Below are 21,972 nucleotides of genomic sequence, written 5' to 3'. Positions count from 1 at the left end.
GTGTCGCTCATCGTCTTTCTCATGATGAAGTCCACCACCAGAAGGAACAAGAATGGAGACAGGATGCACCCTTGATGCACTCCGGAGTCGATGTTGAAGAAATCTGTCATCCCATTATTGGTCCTCATGCAGCAACTAGAGTTTAGATAAAGATTTCGGAAGATGTTGATGTAGTGTTGTGGGATGCCATATGTTCTCACTATGTTCCATAATGATTCTCTAAGAACGCTGTCAAATGCCTTTTTAAAGTCGATGTAGTTAATTAACAGCGGCTGTTGGAACTTGATACTCTGTTCATTGATGTTGCACAATGTGAAGATCTGTTCGCTACACGATCGTCCGCAGCGAAATCCGGCTTGCTCTTCACACAGTGTTTTATCCACCACGCTCTGCAACCTCCTGAATAGGGCAATGCAGAAGACCTTACCTGGGACCGAAAGAAGCGTGATACCTCTCCAATTGTTACAATCAGTGACATTCCCCTTCTTTGGTAACTTGACAATCATTCCCTTCCTCCACTCGCCTGGGACGCACTCTGCTCTCCAACATTCATTCAACAGTCCTGTCAGTTCCTGCTCCATGGAGTTTCCACCATACTTCAATAGTTCAGATGCAATTTGGTCTAGGCCACCGGTCTTGTTGTTCTTTAGCGCCTTTATTGCTCTATGTGTTTCCTCAATCATGATCGTGTCTATGTCTACTTCCAGCTCGTCAGGGAGATTGAAGTTGCTGAAGTCATAGGTTGCGATTGGGTTCGGTTGATTCAGTGTTTCTTTGAAGTGTTCTACCCAGCACGCATCTTGCTCATCTTTACTGAGTAAAATCTTCCCATTCTTGTCTTTGATGGGAGTGTTGCTATTGCTTCTTGCTCCTGTTAACTCCCGGGCAATACGATATAGTGTCTTGGTGTTGCATTTCTTTCCTGCCTCTTGCGCTTCAGCACCTTTACGTTCTAACCATTCTTTCTTTTCAGCGTGACGGCTTTTCTTGACTCTATGATCCAGCAACTGATACTTCGCCACAGCTTCCGCTTTCTCACCTGGCAACTTTGCCTGATCTCTTTGCCTCTTTGCAACCTTACATTCATCAATCAACTGCCAGGTCCTGTCCTGTACCCAGCGTTCTTTTTGTGTGTCTCTCCTTCGACCAATCATCTCTTCTGTGATCTCAGTCACTGCTCTTTTGAACTGCATCCACTGGTCTTCGAGTGAAGTTTCACATTGCCTTTGTTGAAATCAGTTTCTAAGTTTAAGTTTGTACTGTTCAGCTATGGCTTGGTCTCTTAACTTTTCAACTGCATAGGGCCAAGCTGTTTGCCATTCTTGTTGTCTTTTAAGGCAAAGATGGAGCGATGCCATCAAAAGATGGTGGTCTGACCCAACATCAGCTCCACTGTATACTCTCACATCTAGTAGAGCTGGTCGCCATCATTTGCTGATGCAGAAATAGTCTATTTCATTGTTAGTGATACCGTCACGCGACCACCATGTTTTCTTGTGGATATTCTTGTGTGCAAAATAGGTGTTTCCAATGCACAAGTTGTTCATGCTACAGAATAGTAGTAAGCGCTCTTCATTGTCGCTCATTTGCGTTGATGATCCGTACGGGCCAATCACATGTTCCCATCCTGTCTTCTGTTATCTATTCACATGTTCATATCACCTATGAATAACTTGATGTCATGATTGGGAACATTACTGATGGTGTCTTGTAACAGATCATAAAACGTGTCTTTTTCAGCTTCGGCAGCATCCTCGGTTGGTGCATACACTTGGATGATTGTAGTTTTCGCATGCCTTGACTTGAATCTCACTGTGATAATATGTTCGTTCACTGGCTTCCATCCAACCAATGCCTGTGACACTTCCTTACTTAATATCAGGCCTATGCCGTGTATATGCTGACTGTCGTTCCCTGAATAAAGAATGGTTTTCCCATCACTAACTAGCCTATTACTTCCTGTCCATTTCATCTCATTAGTGCCTAAGATATCCATTCGATAACTGTCAAATTCACGGAGTAATTGCGCTAGCTTTCCACATTGGTATAAGGTCCTTACATTCCATGTTCCAATTTTTGTTGTGGTTTTGGCACTTAAAATCAAGCTCTGCATCGGATACTGAACTTCCTTTAGGCTCTCATCCAGCACCATCATAAAAAAAGAGTCGATACCTTCGTGCCGAGTTAATTTTTGTTTATTTTTTTTTGGTTGAACTTGTTGTTTCTGTAGCAATTGGTAGGTTTTACGGGATCAAGTTGCTAGCCTGACGCCCAGCCTTCCTCCTTTTTCATCCGGGCTTAGGACCAGCAAGGGCGGAGTTGGTTCTCTTACTACATTTCCTAAATTGGAGTATACATTTAAGGTGAGCCTCTATTATGGTGTCTTTAAAAAGTTTCCATGAAGCTTTCAGGGATTTCTCTTTAGGTACTGTACCTTTTAATTTCCATTAAAATAACTTCCTCATTTTTGTGTAGTCCCCCTTTCTGAAATTAAATACTACAGTCTTGGGTCACTGTAGTATTTTCCCAGCCAGAGGAATGTTAAATTTAATTATATTATGGTCACTAGTACCAAGAGGTCCAGAAATATTCACCTCTTAGACCAGATCCTGTGCTTCACTTAGGACTAAATCAAGAATCACCTCTGCTCTTGTGGGTTCCAGGACTAGCTGTTCCCGGAAGCAGTCATTTAAGGTGTCAAGAAACTTTACCTCAGCTTCCCGTCCTGAGGTGATATGTACCCAGTCTATATGGGGAAAGTTGAATCCCCCATTATTACTGCTTTTTTTTTTAATTTTGATAGCCTCTCGAATCTCTGTAGCCAGACAGAGTCTCCCCCTTACAAGCCAGCTTGCTCGTTGCCCCCCCCCACTGAGGAGCACACAGGGCACGGAAATGGCTGCTGACAGCACAGTCTTTGATGCCCTCATTGAGGCCCAGATATGCTGGCTTATCGTGACCCTGAGAAGCAGAAAGTACAGCTAGAAGGCTAACAGGCCAGACTGTCAACATGAGAGGGGGGGTGAACCCTCAAGAAATCACCCCAGCTGGCATTGATCAATATGATGCACACACACAATCACTCAGAAGGGGACGTGCCCCGCCCGCACAAAAGAATGTCCTGTACTCCTAAATTGCTTATCTCTTGTCTTACAAGTGCAAACTAAGTAGAAATGCCCTTGTAACAAACTGGAGTCACAAAGACAAACCAGTATGATCTGGCACCATAGATAAGAAAGAGAATACGTAACCCAAAAGGGGTATAAAAGATGGGTCCAGCAGAACTCTAACTGAGTGCATTCGACCAACTTCCTGCTGGTCGGGTCAGGTGATTGCCTCCCGAGGTCCACAGCTGGGGACGCCCAACCTCGTATTCGTCTTTCCGTCGGAATTGAGTGACCGATCCGGCTTGGCTACGCTGGTATCGAGGAGACGCAGAGAGGGTAAGATACACCCATGCTAGGTCTCTGACTTTTTTTTGTGCACAGCTAAAGAATTAGAGCTCTGTAACTAGTATCAAGATATCATTGTGTTAGATGGTAACAGATATCTTTGTATTGGATTGTAACGTAACTTGTTAACACCTGTACTTTGCTAGCATATAAGAAGTAAACAATAGCCTTTTGTAACCACACGCTTATAACTGTAGCTTAATAAACTTGTAACTAGTTAAGATCCAAGCCTAACTATTTTGTTAACCCTTTTGTCACTGCAACACAGCCGGCACAACAAAAGAACTTTAACCGTTTGGTTACTACAGCCTGGCCGTGGGTGAGTGTGCTAGGAGCTGCCTGCTCTAACAGTAAAAAAACTGGGTTGCTTAGGACCCAGGGGAGTACCTCACCGCACATTACCTGGCCGCCGGCTAACAATCTCCCTGAGCATTTCACAGTCACGATCACCGTCCTGGTCAGATGGTTGGTAATATAACCCTACCATTATATTCTTATTATTTAAGCACAGGATCACTATCCAGAGAGATTCTATGGTACAGTTTGGTTCATTTATGATTACTTCATTTGATTCTATACTTTCTTTAACCTGTTGTGCCACGCCCCGCACTCCAGCACAACCTTCTGTCCTTCTGATAAATTTTGTACCCTAGTACTACTGTGTCCCATTGATTATCCTCATTCCACCAAATTTCTGTGACACCATTATGTCGATATCTTCATTTAATATGAGGCACTTTAGCTCACCCATCTTATTATTTAGAATTCTAGCATTTGTATATAAGCACTTTAAGAACTTTGAGCTACTTTATCTATTATGTTACAGCTCATATAATTGGCTGAAGTTATGACTTCATGTTGTTTTCTTTATTACTATCTCACAACCAAATACAAGATGGAGTGCTTGCTTAACAGAAGTACTGAATGCATATTTCAAGTGGCCATTTTACTTTGAATGGTCCCTTGAAATATGTGTTAACCACTTACGCTAAACAATCTATTCCATCTTGTATTTAGCTGTAACAATATGAATACATTTTCTAGTCCTGGAGAAGAACTCTGTGTACCTCAAATGTTTGTATCTCTCCCAAACAGAAGTTGGTCCAATAAGAGATATTATCTCACTCACCCTACCTCTTAGAATTGTGCTGTACTTTTGTTTTTGTTGTTACTTGATTTTTGGACAAACAGAGAAACAATTAAAGAGAAGAAACAGCAAAGTTGATATTATCCTTCTTTACTTCCTGGAACTGGGTTATAAGTGTGGCCCTTTTCTTTCTGGTCATTCTTCTTCTTCTTTTTTTTTTTTTAATTATAATTTCCCTGGAATGTATTGGTGTTTAATTTTTAAAGGGTGAAAAATCATTAAAAAAAAACAAAAATGAAAGGCAGCTTGCCTAGGAGCAGGTGTGTCTGGAACTCCCAGGTGCCAACGGTCTGGGGAAGAGAACAGTGAGAGTTACTTACCGTGTGACTGTCAAGAAAGTATTCTGCTTCCTTCAGTAGTAAGGTGGTCTCAGCTGCAGGGGCCTGGTTCCCTGTCCTTCTTGCTGCTCCACTGTGCAAAGGAAGCAGACAGGATCCAAACTGAAGGGGAAGCAACAGGAAGTCCTGTGACTTCTGCTAGTCCTGTCATAGAGAATCCCCTTCTCTTCCCAGCTCTGGGATCAGGAGAGTGCTCTGATTGGCAAGGGGGCCCAGAACTCATGGGGTGGTGTAGCATTCTACTCCATGAGGGCACATCTCTGCAGTAGCTAGCTGGTCTCCAGTGCCAGGACCTGCTTCCCTGTTCATATCCAAGAAATTCCAAGGTGAAATTTAGGTGAAAATGGTAAAAATCCAAATACTAGCGTTTTCAGAAAGTGGGGCTATTTCTGAGAAAAACTGGTAAATAGTAAAAGCGAAGGAACTTGGCTGTTAGAGCCACAGTTGCATTTGAAAGTTCCCAAATGTCTACATTGCAGGCATACAGGCACTCCCAACAGTTAAATAACTTCAGTAGACTTGTAGAGCTGCATGAAATGAGAATGTTTGCTAGAGGCCTACTCTTCCCTCTCAAGGCTGACTAATCAAGTGGACAGAATATTAAAAAGCCAGGTATTGCATGGGAAATAAAAAACAGAATTCTGAGAAACCATTAACATTCAGTGAGCACGTACTGTTTTGTGCATAACAAAACACAGACAAGTCTTCCAAGGCATACTCTTGCCTCTATGAAGAGAGTAAATGAAAGGTCTGCAGTAATTACAGAAGCAGAGTTGTTATGGAAGTGGAATTCATGGAAGTGATGTTGAAACCCTAATCTGGGGGAGTATTTTCAGTGACATACCTACTAATTTGCTTGACAGTAGCATTCTTCATTCAGACGGTGAAGTGAAACATGACTAATCATCGATTACTAAGGAGGTTGACTTTGAGGAATTTAAATACCAGAATTTTCAGCATCTGAGTCACGGAAGGGCACATGCCTTCTAAATATAAATGTTTCGGCATAGATTCTATAATGTGTGTTTGCAATACATATAATGTTTGTCCTGGGCTTTATTTAAATCATTGTTGTAAATCAGTTACCTTCCAATGTTAAAAATTTTATGATTTCTGTATTACGGGTTGACTCGAGTCCAGCACTTTTTCATCCAGTAATATCTGTAATCCAGCATGATTTTAGTTAGCCGGATGACCATTTATCATGGGGGTGGCCAAGTTTCCTGTATTCCCATAACATTTGTTTATAGCCACAGGTCTCAGTTCTCAGTGTTCTGTGCTGTTAATTAGCTGTAATTTACCCCTAAAAGTCTTCTAAGAGCCCAGTCAGGAAGTTTATTATTTCAAGCTTTCAAGCTTATTATGATGTGTTTTATTCATTCTGATATTTTCAGTCTTGCTAAAGTGCACAGAACTGATAAAATCAGTCTTTGCCCTGGAGAACTTATCTACTATGTATTTTAGTGAAAGTGTCGGTAATGTGATAAACAACACTGATCTCCTGTGGTCTGGCAAAGTCTCTTGTTTGGCACTGGTTGAGTCCAGAAGAGGCTGGACTAGAGAGGTTCAACCTGTACAACTTTTAATTAGCATGTCACCATGCTAACCATCACACACTCTTGCCTATTTATCCACCTGTTGCACTTTACCATAATCCTAAACTGTGATCTGGAGCAACGTAATGCACCTGTGATCAGGACCCAACTGGTGCTGCAGCAGTATAAAAATAGTAAGAAGAAGTAAATAGGAACAAGATTGTGACATTCTGTGGCTTGATATTTCAGCCTTTGCTGTAAAACGATACCTAAATTGTTTGCAGAACAGATTCTGCTAACATGTATGATTATCTGCAATACTTTCCATAAAGCATTCATTAAATTCAGTGAAATAGTCAAGAGAACTATGACAAGCAATCTGCTTTCAAGTGATAAGGCTTTCCTGTGCCTTCTTATTGTGTTGCTGTTAACTTCATAATTTAGCAAGCTAGCAATGCATGTGATGTGTGCTATTCCATTCTTCTTCTGATTATTTTCCTGTCTCTCTTTTCTATGCAGATGTTCTTATTCATCCCATGGAGCCTATGCCCAAAGCAAACTTGCCCTTGTATTGTTCACCTATCAACTACAGCATCTCCTGACCTCAGATGGGAGCCATGTGACTGCTAATGTAGTAGATCCTGGAGTCGTGAACACTGAGCTTTACAAAAATGTCTGTTGGGCTACAAAAGTGGTCAAGTGGATGACAGCCTGGCTCCTTTTCAAGGTATGTGATTTGTTAAATGGTTTCAGTGTCATGGTTTTTCACTACTAGAGCTGCAGTTGTGCAGGACTACAAAGACTTTCAAACTTATTATGATGTGTTTTATTCATTCTGATATTTTCAGTCCTGCTAAAGTGCACAGAACTGATAAAATCAGTCTTTGTCCCGGAAAACTTATCTACTATGTATTTTAGAGTGTATCTATTTGTCTGTCTGTTGCTTTGCTCAAGAACTCCTCTTCAACTGTAAGAGCTACAACCATGAGATATGGTTTGCACCTTCCTCTTACCCTAACTTAAACCAAGGTCAGGGTTTGGCTGTGCCTGGAAAGTGGGAAATGCCTGAAATCCCAGGATTTCCCACAAAATGGAAAGGGAGGGGCACCAACGTGAGGGATGACTTGTTTCAACTCACTACTGGGTGCAGCGAGTGCAGGGAACAGTGATTCTGCAGAGTGAGCACTGGGGGCAGCCACAGCTGGAAAACAGTGGCCGTGTGAAGGTAGAGCTCTCAACCCTGCTTCTGCATGGGTAAGTGCCCCCCTCCCATGCCCCACAGTGGGAGCCCTGCTGCTACTCCACAACCCCACCCCCGCAACATGTATCCCCCACCAACATGCTGGGGCTCTTCCCCACCCCAAAGCTCACACTGGAGCTGGGGGAAGTGCTTCAGCTCCGACCTCACCCAGGCCACTCTCTCTGGGACTGGGCACAACAGCCCTAGTCTCACCACCCCCGACCCTTGCCTTTTGCACCGGCTAGGGCCAGCTGAATAGCCACAGCCTGACTTCCCTTTCCCTCTGTCCCCTGGAGATCAGGCCAGGGCCTGGCCCAACATTGTGACCCAGCCTTGGCCCTCTCCTGACAGCTGGGCCTGAGCCAGCTCCCCCAGCTCACCCCGACTCCCACAACTCCCCTGCTCGCCCACCCACCATAGAGCTCACGCTGGGGCTAGAAACTGGGGCAGTTGGGGAGCTGGGAGCTGTGGCACAAACTGGGCCTTGCCTCCAAGAACAAGTGGAGGGGCTGGGAACTGCGCCCCAAACCAGTTCCCCAACTCAAGAGACAGGCCAGGGGCCAGGGGCCAAGTCAGCCCCTCACTCCACAGTGGGTGCCAGAAGCAGTGGCCTGACTGAGCCTTCCAAACCTGAGGATAAGCAAGGGGGGCCAGGAGCCATTACCCAAACGGGCCCTCCCAAGGACGGGGGCAGGACTGGGAGCCACAGCCTACAATGCCTCCACAAACCCTCTGAGGACAGCTGTTGGGGGTTGGGATATGATATCCCCCAACCCAGGAGAGAGCGGGAGCAGGAAAACACAACCCCTTAAGTTAAGGACCTGAGCAATGCCACATACATCTGCTAGTCTGGACTATAGCAAGAGCAGGAGACAGTGACAGCAAGAGGAAGGCACTACCACATCTTGGTAGAAGTATATATGGACACTCCCAGGGGAATTCTGCACCAAAATAGTTAAACATTCTGCAAACAATTGTTAAAATTCTGCATAGTTTATTTGTCAAAATAACACACTATAATCACTCCAGTTCCAATTATTGGGTGATTTATTTCAAAATGCCTGTGTCAACAAATAGGTACACGCAATGACAAAAAAATTCTCATGGCAGTAGAGCGTTAAAGAAACCCCTAAGACCACCCACTTCCAGTTGGTGGCTGTGGAAGGGGGCTGTATGGGGTTCCTAGAGCTCAGACACCATCCCAAGACCCCCGTCGTGGGTATCTTCCTATCCCAGCTACGCGTGCTAACCCAGAGCCTTTATTTGCCACTCCGCCTCAATTTTCTTTATTATCCCACCATGGGACATTGTTGTGTTGCAGCCCGGCTCATCCCTTATCCTTTGTCGCAGCTAGGATTTCCAAGCCTTCTCTGGTCCCCTTCTGTTGTGGAAAGTACCCTGGGCACTTCGAAGTACCGGCGAGTGAGATGTGTCTAAATGCGAGCCGGCACTTCAAAGTTAAACACTTCAAAGTTGCTGGCTGGAGGAGGGGAGGATTTGCGTAATGAAGTGCTGTATATGCAGTGCTGCACTTCATTAATAAACTCCCAACACCCTACTTACCATCCTCCCTTCAAAGTAGGGAGGTAGTGAAGGCAAGCCCAACATGTTTCATTTTGTATTTAGCAGTAGCACTCCGAGGTTTTTCCCCCAAACTGAGGACGAGCTCTGTGTAAGCTTGAAATCTTTTCTCTCTCACTAACAAAAGTTGATCCAATAGAAGATATCACCTCACCCTCATCCCTCTAACATCCTGGAACCAGCACAGCTACAGCAACATTGTACCTGTAAAAAAAAACTGTCTTGTAATAAGAGAGGGATGAGAAATAGTGAGTGTTGAAATGCCATGCTCACAGAGTCTGAAATGAGAGTCCAGAAATTGAGGATTCTCAGTTTTTGAGTCAGAATTTACTTTGCTGGTAGCAATGCGGCACTTTTCCTGTGAAGGAGGTGAAGGACAGAATAGTAAAAGCTGTCTCTATAAATTTCACATCCTCCTTCTCATTAGCTATCTGTACTGTACCTTACTTTACCTTTTCCATTTTATTGCTTATGTTTATGACAACATGCTTACTTGTTTTGGGCTAAATTCTGCCACTCTTTTCTACATTGAGTTGCTGCTTCCACATGTGGTCCAATCTAATTCAGTCAACATACCACTTAAGCCTTCAAAATAAATAAGTGGGTCATATGTGCTAGTCTTCTTAGGAGTGAATTTTTTGCGAGAAAAGTACCTGATAATGGTGGCAGAATGAGCTCCTTTACTTACATTCATCAATAGCGGATATTATTTATTTCTTCGTGTTTTTTTTTTTTTCTTCTCTCCTGCAGAATCTCACTTCTGAGTTGGTAAGGGTGATTCTGATGTTTAGGGTTACATGGCAACAACACATGGAACATGGAGAGGTTTGGAATCAATAATATTGGGGTGTGTCTTTCATCATAAAGAATCACACAGCACTTTGTAAACAAAACACAGGGATTCCTTCTTCCACTGACACTGTGGATGTACACGTGGCCCAAATAGCTGCCAGAGAGGAACTACAGGGTGGTTTTGTCACCTCTGACATATTTTGTCACCTTTTTTGTTTGATTCCATTTAAGGACCCAAAAGTTGAAATAGAAAACATACAGTTTAGTGCATTACTGTCTCTACTAGCATTTAATTCCTCTGCATCCGTGAGCCCAAAAGCCTGAAAAGACAAATGCCTTCTGAGTGGTGCCAGCCACTCTCAGCTTCCATTGAAGTCCCATAGTAGCTAAGGTGACTCATCACTTCCCAGGGGAACCTCAGCACTTTACAGATATGGTCCCTGAGCTGCATGAAACAGGGATTTATGTACCTCATTTTAACTCTTCAGAAGCCAAATAAAATCCTGCGTGTACTTTTCATTTTCTTTAAGTAGTGACAACTTAAGCTGCTTACAACATATGAAACATTTTCTTTTGATTACTGACTAAAGCTCAAAAAAAATCTCCCTAACATTATTAAAAGTTGCTCTTCAACATACTGTAGTGATGACCGCCACTGTAAAATATAGATCAGTGAGTGTTACCGATTTTTGTAATCTTATAAAAATATGCTAGATGACTGTCCACTTTTAAGTCGTGACTGAAGGACTGATCTTGAGAAGGGTGGCTGTCTACAGCTCTTATATTTTCTGTCACAGATGCTGGTCCCCACTGTAAAAGGTTTTCCTTAAATACCTTGCCTCCATTACAGTTTATAGATTTTTTCCCTGCAGGAGGTTTCAATACATGGTCATTATCCCTGTCACTCCGTGAGAGAAACCAACTATTCCTTCTTTAAAATGTAAATTGATTTGCCTCCCCTCCCATGACTCTCTAGTACACAAAAGCTGATAGAACTCTTTACAGTTCAATCAAATGTTTTCTCTTAGGAATCCTTAATGGTAATGGACTTCATTTTAAAGGAATACAGATCCCAAACAGTAAAAGATAACAAGTTAATAGTACCATAATTGACTATTTACCAGAACACACATCTGAGCCAAAACTAAAATGTAGTCAATTCTGTGGTCAAACACACTAACTTCAGTAAAGAATATTAGTTGCTCAAGCAGAAAATATGATGCATTTTCCTCTCCAAAACTGCCTCTTCCCAAATAGACTTTTAAAGTTCTTCCTGAATTCAAATTACCTGGTCTATAAATATAATAAAAACTCATTACAGCAAGAAGTACTTGACTCCTCCACTCAATACTCATTGAGGAGTCTCCATAATAACCACTTTCAAAAATGGTTCCACTGCATGGGACTTAATTGTGCTATGGTGGAAGTTAGGAACTAATTTTATTGCTTCCTGCACAGTCACAAGATTCCCAAAGCCCCTTATTGTGCCTTTGTTTGGACTCAGATTCTTTGCCACTCTGTCAACAAAAGTGCCTGCTGGAATGTCTACAGAGCTTTTTTGTTGACAGTTTCTGATGACAAACTGCATTTTGTGTGTGGATACTCTGTGAGTTTTGTCTACAAAACTCTCCAGTGTAGACATAGCCTAGCTGTCTTCACTCATGCTTTATCTGTCTCATGCCATCTGCATATTCCGAGTTATCCTAGAAGAACGCAGCTGAGGAAGAAGTTGCTCCACTGATGATTGTCTTTCATAGATGATGTTCCATACAACTAAGAATTACAGACAATTAAATCCAAAGCAAAGAAGAGGCAGCATAGAAGCATTCATGGCCTGCGTTGATTTGGGATGCTACAGGGAGTGGAGTCAGGCATAGGGACTGTAGCAGTCAATCAGAGTGAAGTACTCCATGTCTTCCAGCTCCTGAAATAAGCTTAATCTTAAGAGTTTATTTGTCTGTTTTCCTTGATCATTGTTCAGAAATCTTATGTATGCTCAAGTGATGCTGGAAAACAAAATGGAAAGAAACTGAATTTATCTTTCATGCCAACAGAATTTTCTCACTGGACTTAGTGCCTCTTTAGAATGAGACACTTTTTCTCCTTTTGGCACTCTGAACGTAGCAAATGCATTTCCGCTTCCTCCTGAGGTGTCAGAAGACAAGCATATCACCACATATCAACAGCAGCTGTAGACAATTAGAATAATTAAATTCTACAGCTGAAAAGCACAATACATCAGCAACAGAACTTCTTCTTTATCAGTGTCTGTCCCTACAAGATCATGACTCGTTTTACCCTGAAATGTAGCCTAAGGAAACCCATCATAAATCTACATATTTTTGTGTAATGTTAAAATGGCTTCTGGGAAAAAGTTTTGCAAGGTTAAATGGATGGAAGTTATAAACATGTAAGCAGTGTGTTGACAAAGTTTGGGTATGTTATAAAAGAAGCTCTGGTATGTTATTGCTAACTTCCATGTGGCAAAGGATAAACTATCAAATTCATTTGACTTTTGTTCATGCAAGTTATTTTCAGTTTATCTGAAAAGATGCAGTTCCTACAGAAGTCAGTGCAGAAATGCTCATTGTATTGCCCTAATGGGTAGGAAATACATAACTAGTTGACATGTAGCATAAAGAACATTTAAAGCATTGCAGCAAGTGCCAACAATTATTCTTTATGATGAGATGATTCATGAAGATCTTCTGATGGGGAAGGTTATATTCACATTTGAGAAAGTCGGAGTTGAGGAAGACTTATTAGATCATGCAGTCCATCCACAGCCCCTGACAATGCAGGATTGTTCTCAATCAGACATTTTTGGTAATGTGTTTGGTCTATTCCTAACTATTGAGGTTTCTGCCAGAGTTGATAATGAAAGTGGAACTACAGCTAATGGAATAAGATCATTTGTAATGAACCAAATATACAGGTTGAAACTCTCTAAGCCTGAACTCTGTCACCCGGCAACATCTGTAATTTGCCATGTTTTTAGTTAGCTGGATGAGCACTTATCATGGGTGTGGGCAGGTTTCCTGTGATCCCATAAAGTTTATTTCTAACCACCAGTCCTGGCTGTCAGTGGTCAGTATAATTGAACTGTAATTTACCCCTAAATGTTTTCTAAGAACCCTGTAAGCTGCCAGACCATATTCGCCTTCTGTGGTCCTACAAATTCTCTCATCTGGCATTGGGCAAGTTCCTAGGGTGCCAGATTAGAGAGGCTGAACCTGTGGTTTCAGCTCAGTGACAGGACTCAGAACATTCATTTAATGAAACCTCTGGATGGTGTGCGTTTAGAAGAGACTATCCTTACTTTTCTTTGATACTCTGAAGAAGGATTGTGCAGAAATGCTGAATTGTATATTCTAACTCAAATGTAGCATTTTAGTAACACTAAACATGTCTACACTAGCCCCTGCCTTTTGAAAGGGGGATGCTAATGAGACATCTCGGCAGATGCTAATGATGCGCTGCCACGAATATGCAGCACCTCATTAGAATAATGCCAGCTGTGGCAATTTGAAAGTGCCGCTTTCGAATCGCATACCACCCATGCAGATGGGGGCCTTTGGGAAGGACCCTCCAGTCTTTGAAAGCCCCTTATTCCTTAAACCAAAGTGTCTCGTTAGCAGCCCCCTTTCAAAAGGCAGGGGCTAGTGTAGACATAGCCTTGGAGGATAAAGCAACAGGGCTGGGTAAAGCTGGATAACATGTAGTCATAAAGAAGGCTCTGTTAGTATGGTATTCAAAACAAATATGGAATGACTATTACGAACATACGCGTCTGTATAGCAAGTTAATTTTTTTTTTCCTTGAAGAATGCATCTCATCATGTTTTCTCTCTTCAGTAGCAAGTGGCACAAATGGTTAAGTATTGGCTTCTAACCACCTCTTCAGTGGTGTCTATCTGCTGCTCTCATTTTGCATTTTCTCTGCTACAATTTCAAATCCTTTTCTGGTTCATTCTGTGAAATGCAGGATTTCTAGTTGCTCTTCTGTAACTTCCCATCTCCATCTTCAGGTAGCAAGTATTATCTTTTCTTTATTATATCTGGTCTACGCTAGACAATCCCCCAAAACAAAATAGTAAGGACAGCTTAAGTTTTAGGGGTCTTTGCCATTATTTATTCAAAAAACATTAAAATACAGTAGGTGTTATGGGCAGAGTGGTATAATTCTGTGTTCTCATAGCTGTGTGTGTCTCACACTTTGGAATGCAGTGAGCTAGCATCTCTTTCAGGCAAGTCTCATTTCAGGAAGACATTGTTAGAATGTTTTCCTGGTGGCCTAATAGCAGTATTCATATCTTGACTTTAAAATTCTATAAAAAGACCCCTACAAGCAAGGTCCTACATATCCTGACATCATCAGTTAATTGTACAGTGCAATGTAATGCCAGCAACATTAAAAATAATTATTCCAGCAGGAATTCAGAGGCCTGTGGTTACTGATTTCTACAGTGTTCTTGTGATGGGATACTATGTATACAGCTCTACATACTCCACAGCAGGGGTTTCCCAATCTCCTAGTCTGACAAAGGCAGGGCAGCTGCAGGATGTGCTTCTCTTTAGAGATAATAGAGGGTGTTTTATATTTTAGACCATTGGCCACAGGGCCATGAGGACAGCTCTGAGGGCAACACCTGTGGAGGGGTAGAGTGGCCTACCCAACTGTCCCTCTAAATGAATCATCTCGCAGGGGAGGAGAGAGTAACAGCAAGGCATCACTCCACCCCATCAGAAAGCACATCTATGAGATTGGGGGGAAAGGCTTTGGCCTCTCACTAAAAACTCATGTGACTTTGCCCAGGGAGGAAGAGCAATTCTGGGACATCATCATCAGAACTAGGGAAGATGCAGAGGAATAGCTCAGCTGGGGTGTGGGCAGATAGAAGCTTCAAGCAGGTGTGGTGCGATGTTCAGATTTGCTGACACAAGGAGGGTGAGGCACTAGCTTTTATTGGACCAAATTCTGTTAGTGAGAGAGAGCAGCTTGCCAGCTTGCACAAAGGTACTAGTTTGCTAGAATATGTTTGGGCACGACTTGCATCACTCGCTTATGTTGCTGCTCACAAACAGCGCAGCCGTGCCAAACTGATGCTGATAAAACATATTCCACGTGCCACTTATCTGACAGAAAAAAATATTTTGGAATGTTTTGGAGGGCTATTGGCGCTGCTTCCTACCTGCCCTACCCTGCCCCAATTTCTATCAAAACAAAAAAGCAGTCACGTAGCACTTTAAAGACTAACAAAATAATTTAAAGTGCGTTAAAGTGCTATGTGACTGCTTTTTTGTTTTGATAGACTGCAGACTAACATGGCTACCTCGCTGTCACTGCCCCGATTTCTGTGCTTCTAAATATAGGTGCCTTAGGATACATTGATAATTACTGGAAGATCAACTCAATCAAGGTTGATCATCTGGGGTTTGATGACTGCGCCTAATGGGGGTGCAATTAATTGAACCATCAGGGCTCTACCGTTGACTGTGGTACTCCTCACTCTTGCAAGGAGTAAGGGTGGTTGATGGAAGGATTTCTCCTGTCGACCTCCCATTGTGGGGACAGCCAGAAAAATCGATCTACGATACACTGATTCCAGCTACGATGTTAAATCGACTTTTCCACATAGTGTAGCCCTCACCTTAGTTAACCATGAATGCAACAATACAGAGCTCAGAGCATGACAGAAAACACTCTAAATGTGACCTAAAATAGCTTTCCTATAGACCCGCGGTGTCCAATTCGCTCCGCGTTCGCAAGGTGTGGTAAACAGGACAGTGTGGTGTGGCAAAATGGTGCTTTGGAGAGCAGCACGTGTGAGGCGCCCCTTCTGCCGCTCCACACATGCATCCCACCACTTGGTAGGATAAGTGCATGGCAGCAGCAGTGGAGGCAGCTCTGGGCCACAGGCTCCTGCAGTCGTGCGGTGGTTTGTACAGCGATGACTCCGGGCAAAGGGCAGCTCATGTGGCGGCAGCTCCAGTGAGTAATCTTGGAAGTGGGGGGGTCTGGCTCAGGGGTGGAGGACATGTGGTGATCCATTTAATTGCTTTTGTACACCACTGCTATAGACAGACAAAACTCAAAATCTTCATCTCAAGCCTTAAAGGAGGATCATCAATTTCCAGGTCCCACTAGGAAGTGGAGAAGTTCACTTATCCATTGGTTCACTGTTTCCATGTCTGGTCCTATAGTACCGGACAGTAACACGATCACTTTTGTTTAAGAGAGATACAGCTACAGGACAAAATCCAGTTCTTTCTGGGCATGAGGCAAATGTAATTTGGGGTGGGGTGGGGTGGGGTGGGGTAACTTTCTCACTTGCAGTGTGAAGAAGTAAACATGTAGTGCCTTTTTGAAGCTCCACTGGGGCTTGTATTGCCAGATCAAGTCCAAGGAGAGCCATATTTGCTGCAGGTGAGACAATCAAAGCCAAATATAAGCAAAGTGATCCCCAGGCTCTGCAATTTGTCACATGCCTCCACTGTTTCTTGCATGGCTATTTTGTCCACCCGTCTGGTGTGTAGATAAGTGTGTGTACACTCCATGAATGTATTTGGAATATTCTCTGAATAACAAAGAGGCAATATTACATTGGACACCCTTGAAAACGTATGCAAAACTATTTAGTGAATACTTATATATAACAAGTACGTTTGTAAAAAATCAGGGTCTGTTTGCACATGGTTTGTGAGCAGAAAAAAGGCTAGATTAACAAGAAGTTATTTGACCAGTTCTCCCTGCAGTAAAGGTAGTAGAAGTTACTTGCACAGATGTATTGCAAGCCCCAAGCAAAAGCATTAATGTTGTGAATCTGTGAAAACAAAAAGGGCTGCTAAAGTATTGAAAAATGAGATAGGTGGCCGAGTTAAATGTGTTGTAAGAAATGCCAAATAATAAGCCCCATTCTGTTCTCAGTTAAAGCCCACCGAAGCCTGTGGAGTTTCAGTGGTGTAACTGAGTACAAAATTTGGCTAAATATCTCTGGCTGCGTCTATACTAGAGAGTTTTGTTGACAGATGGGGCCTTTTGTTGACGTAACTCAGGGAGCATCTACACACACAAAATGTCCTGTCGACTGAGTCTCGGCAGAACTCTGCATTGGTCTGGACAGTGTTATGCCTCGAAAACTTGAGGAATAACACTTCTGTCAACCGAGTTCTGTCAACGGAAGTGCAGCATAGACACTTCTGTTGGCAGAGAGGGCTTCTGGTTCACCAGGCAGCCCTGTTTGCAGAGCCTCCCGTCAGCCATTTTGTCAACAGAGAGCAGGGCAGTCTGGGTGCTCTCTATCAACAGAGTGGATTGCTCTGTTGATCTGCTTTTGTGTGTAGATCTGCTCTGTCGACAGAGTTTCCATCGACAAAACTGTTGACGGACGTTACTGTTGACAGATGCTTCTAGTGTAGACATAGCCACTGTGTGTGTGTGTTTGAGAGTAGCATAATCCTGGGCATTCAATAGTTATGAGTAGAAAATACATAAGATGACAGGTGAGTGTTAGCTTATCAATTTATATACATTATTATTCTGTTTAAATATTTTCTTCATAATATATCAGGTCTGCAAGTCTTCATCAGGCAAATAATTACATTTGGCATCCTAGTTTTAATGCTGGAAAGTGTAATCTCCCGAATGAGACTGCATTGCCATGTTCCAGCTGTGCTTGAGGTCACAAATGGCAGGAGAAGTGGCCGAGTCCTAAACAACATGCAATGAATCCACAATGTGATTGCACAGCTTCTCGGAGATGAAAATTACAATCATGTTGGTTGTAGCTGCTTGAGATTGAGCTAGTTCTGTGTCTGGATGAGATGGGGATACTGCTGTCCTTCCAAGGTCAAAGTTCATACGTGATTTTTAAGAGGAAGAGTTGCCCAAAATGTTTGTGGTTTTTTTTTGGTTTCTTGTCTCAAGCTGTGGAGCTTGTAACCTAAAATTCTTTTTTCATTTTACTAATGGTTTAGTGAGGGCTGGTTCTGAGAAGTGATATTATCCTGATTGTTATGTGACCTCATTCAATATCTTTGCCGAGCTTTTAGGAGGTAATGCTTTCCCAAATAACTCTGTGATATTACTTGCAGCATACGGTGTCCAGAAGCTTAAAGGGTGGCGGGGGGCAGGAAGGGAGAGATTGAGAGAGAGAGAGGCTGTCATTTTTTGGAACTTAATGTATTGAAAATAAGGTGACCCATTAAAAGTTAGTTTTGCTCTGAAGGGTGACTGGAAAGATGGCATTGTGGAGTGCCATGTTTACTGCCCATAACAAATGTATTCACTTTCCAAATGGAAAGAGGCCAGACCTGTAAAACCAGCCTGCGTTCTATGACTAACTGGATATTATCTTCTCACACATCATTAACAGAAATACAGATTCTGAAAGCTAAACCATGTCCTTTACTGAAGCCCCATTGTCTTCTGATGTCTTTCCTGGCTACTTCAGTCTTCTGATTCTGCAGAGGTGTAACTGAAGACAATTGTGCACTTAGCTATCCAGGGAAATTAATCAGCATAGCTATAGCATAATAGGCTATTTCACTGCATATGTGCCAGATAACTCTCAACAGGGATAATCTATCCTGGTATAAAAGTTACTTTTATTTAGGAATAGCATTCACACTAGGAACTGCTGTTTTGCTATAGCTATGCCAGTTAATTTCCCCATGTAGACAAGCCCTTGGTAAACAGTTCGGTTGATGATACACCAAACAGAATAGAATGCAACTCACAGTCACCTGCCTTTTGGATCTTGTAGTAGCCATGCTTACCTACTCTGTCTTTGGGGCCTGATAATATTGTGTTACTTTCCCTAATTCAGAAAACTTTGCACTGTGGTGGTTTTCCCAGAACCAACCCCCCACCCAGGAGTCTGGTTTACTAGTGTAATGTTCAAGATAACACAAAACTTTTACCAAACCTTCCCAGCTGGCTCTTGCTTTTGAGAGATTTGCCCCCTCTGGGAACTAACTTGTATGCCTGTGTGTAGTGTATCATATGACCTTTTTATTCATCTGTTCAACTGAGGGCTAATGGGCTAAGCTTGGCATCTGTGTAGCTGAACCCCAGTTCCCTTAAAAAGTGCCCATTTTCCCTTGGACAGCTCTAAGGGCTCACAGAAAGTAAAAAAGGGTAAAAATGTATTTTTGCCACAATGGATGGTAATTTAAATAAACTGTGGAAGTAGACCTCATAAATCAGAAGGTGGCAATTTTTCCTAATCACTTTTCTGAATAGTGTTTCAGTCTAAATACATTCAGTCCTGAGTCAGGCTGTGTCTACGTGGTGGGAGCTATTTCAGGATACTGTGCTATCAGTAAGTAGCTGCCCTGAGTCTATGCAACACTGCTGTCATTTCAAAATACTCCTCATTGCAGGAGGAAGCGAGGGACACTTTGAAATAGCCCTTTATTTCAAAATGTGGCACTGTTTAGACAGCGCCACATGCTGAAATAGCCTATTTCAAAATTGACGCAAAGTAAGCTATGCAATTTGCATAGTGCAAATTGCAAAGTTTATTTTGAGTTTAGGCTTTCGTGTAGACATAGCTTTAGTTTTCATTCACGGTGCACCTCTTTTTCCAATGACGTAATGGCCTGAGTACTATAAATGTAGACGCTCTCAGGGCTTTGACTGTCTGACGTGTTTCTGAGTGGTCTGCCCTGCACTAGTTTGAATATGGAAGTCACAGATTTCCATCTTTGTTTAAAAAGGGATAGAGTGTAAAATGTATTTATGGCAAGATTTTTCCATTTGTCATCCCTGGGTCCCTAATATACATTCATTTTAAAAAGAGGGTCTAAAGGCAATAGGTTACCTCCAGTGCTCATGCATTGTACTAGTCAGTGTGATGGCGTAGGTGTCATTTTCTACTTATACTCATGCTCTCCGCTCATGCTCACTCTACTCCAGTGAAGGCATCTGATGCATCAGAACTTAGAGGCTGGGGCAAAGCAGGATTGCAGCAGTGCAAGAACAGTTGCCGTAATACGTCAGCATTTACCAGGAGAACCCTGTGCAAGTTACTTAGGAGTCTAACAATCATTTTAATAGAGGTGCTGGCAAATACTGTTTTTTTTAACAGTGTCTCTTGCCAACCTGTATCACAGGTAGGGGTCTTGACAAGCACAAAAGTGTCTATTGACATGTCATGAACCCAAATAGGTTTTGTTTTCCTCTCTCATGCTGGGGATCCTTCCCTTTGTACTCAGAATGTTTTCTCCACCATTCTCTCATTTGCCTTTGGGGGCTTAGATTTAAAGATTTAAGCACCTAAATTATTATCCTGCTTTTCCAACCTTCTGAGCACCAGGCAGCTCCTCCCTTTGAAAACTTTGGCCAAATGTCCTTCTTCTTGCCTGTTCGATCCCTCTGTTGTGCCATTTTAAATTTCTAGTTGCTGAATGACAAGAAGAATGGGTTCCCACAGTGCTTATTTTGAATCATGGTGGAAAATACTGGGATCTATAAATAGAGATCTGAGTTCAGCAGCTTTTAACCAAAGCAGGACCTTTTTTTGTTCATGTCGGGAGTGGAAAAAGCCATTTGTCATCACACAGAACACATTCGGTTCAGTAAAGTGGGGATGGGTAGCATTAGGTACTTTTGTCTTTTTCTCTTCCTATTTGGATTACAGTAATGTGCTCCTTGAGATTGGGCAGCTCTTGGAGTTTCCTTGGAGACTTCAGGTAGTAAGTATATAATTCAGAGGCCAAGCTGTGTGGAGGGGTTGATTACAGGATGATTGTAACCCATCAGTGCTCTATAAGCTGTCTCAGCATTCCATCCATTACCATGTGTAGGTCAAATTCTGATTTTGATCTTTCAAGACCTATGAGGTTTGGTTTGTCATTCCCATAAAGACTGTAGCTCTTCCTGTATCTTGCTGTGGCACTTGAGGTCAGCTGATGAACTCTCTAGCAGTCAGTAGAGTTGAATGCCTGAGGTGTTTTTGCCTCATGTCCTTAACTCCGGAATCACTTCTGCCAGTGGCCTGAATAAGCCTGCATTTGTTAACCTCCAGAGTAAGGAGCAACACCATCATCATGTCCAGGCTTTTGCATGAGAGACTGGGGCCTTGTCTGCATTACCAGGTTTTGTCACCAAAACCTGCTGTTCACAGCACAATGTGACTTTGCTCAGGAAAAGCACCTGATTTCAGCAACAAAAATCTTCCATCCCTACAATAAACTTTTTACTTTTCCCCTCCCTTTACTGTCCACAGAGAGAGCCAGTGTAGATGCTATTGTTCGTTTTGGGGTCAGAACTGGCTTCCGCCAGTGTCCCACAATACCTGCCCTGAGGGCTCTGCTCAGCGTTTTGATATCTGCTGCCCTGCAGGCATGTGCCCCTCTGGGAAGTATCTGACAGCTGAGTGAGCTACTCCCTTTGGGGAACAAAGAGCAAATCATTAGACTGCTCCTGTTCTGCCTGCACTAGGTGCACGGTGGCAGGCAGACTGCTGCTGCTGCAGGGAGTCACGGGGAGGGAGACAGACTGCTATGCTGTGTTGACATTCCTCTGCACAGAGAGCTTGCAGACAGAGGAAGCTTCTGAGGAGCGAAATGAGGGTGCAACGACCACGTGACAGCCCCCCTGTGGGAGGGCTGGGATAATCCCCCATCTGCCTGAGGCCTCTTCCCTGCTCTGCCTCTTTCCATGCTTGTCCCATTCCTCCCTGCCTGCTCCTTTCTCACCCCCGCACTATCTCTTCCCCCCAAACCCCATTTCCCAGGGGGCTAGTGGTGTCTGATTCCAGCATCAGGGATCTGCTCTCCCGCACAACACTCACTGGCCGAAGCAGGGCAGGAAGCAGAACGCCGAGACCCTGGCTTCCTCTGCTCAGCTGGCTCCCATCTGCTTCACGTCACTTCCCGCCGGT

At 43.0% G+C, this 21,972-nt stretch overlaps 1 protein-coding gene across 6 annotated transcripts in view; it reads left to right on the top strand.

The window, feature by feature from the left end:
• Positions 1–21,972, top strand: part of ZBED1 (zinc finger BED-type containing 1) — a 325,489-nt gene that overhangs the window by 287,546 nt on the left and 15,971 nt on the right. For 5 of the 6 annotated variants that reach the window (XM_074992412.1, XM_074992402.1, XM_074992393.1 and 2 more), the window contains one exon: positions 6,992–7,199. In XM_074992412.1, the coding sequence (XP_074848513.1) occupies positions 6,992–7,199 (208 nt within the window). Of the gene's footprint in view, positions 1–6,991; positions 7,200–21,972 lie in introns of those variants that run through there. The other variant, XR_012645322.1, reaches the window with a different exon arrangement.

Source organism: Carettochelys insculpta, chromosome 1, assembly GCF_033958435.1.
Source record: "Carettochelys insculpta isolate YL-2023 chromosome 1, ASM3395843v1, whole genome shotgun sequence".
NCBI lineage: Eukaryota > Metazoa > Chordata > Testudines > Carettochelyidae > Carettochelys > Carettochelys insculpta.
The sequence above is the reverse complement of the archived record's forward strand: the minus strand, read 5'-3'. Positions and strand labels throughout refer to the sequence as shown.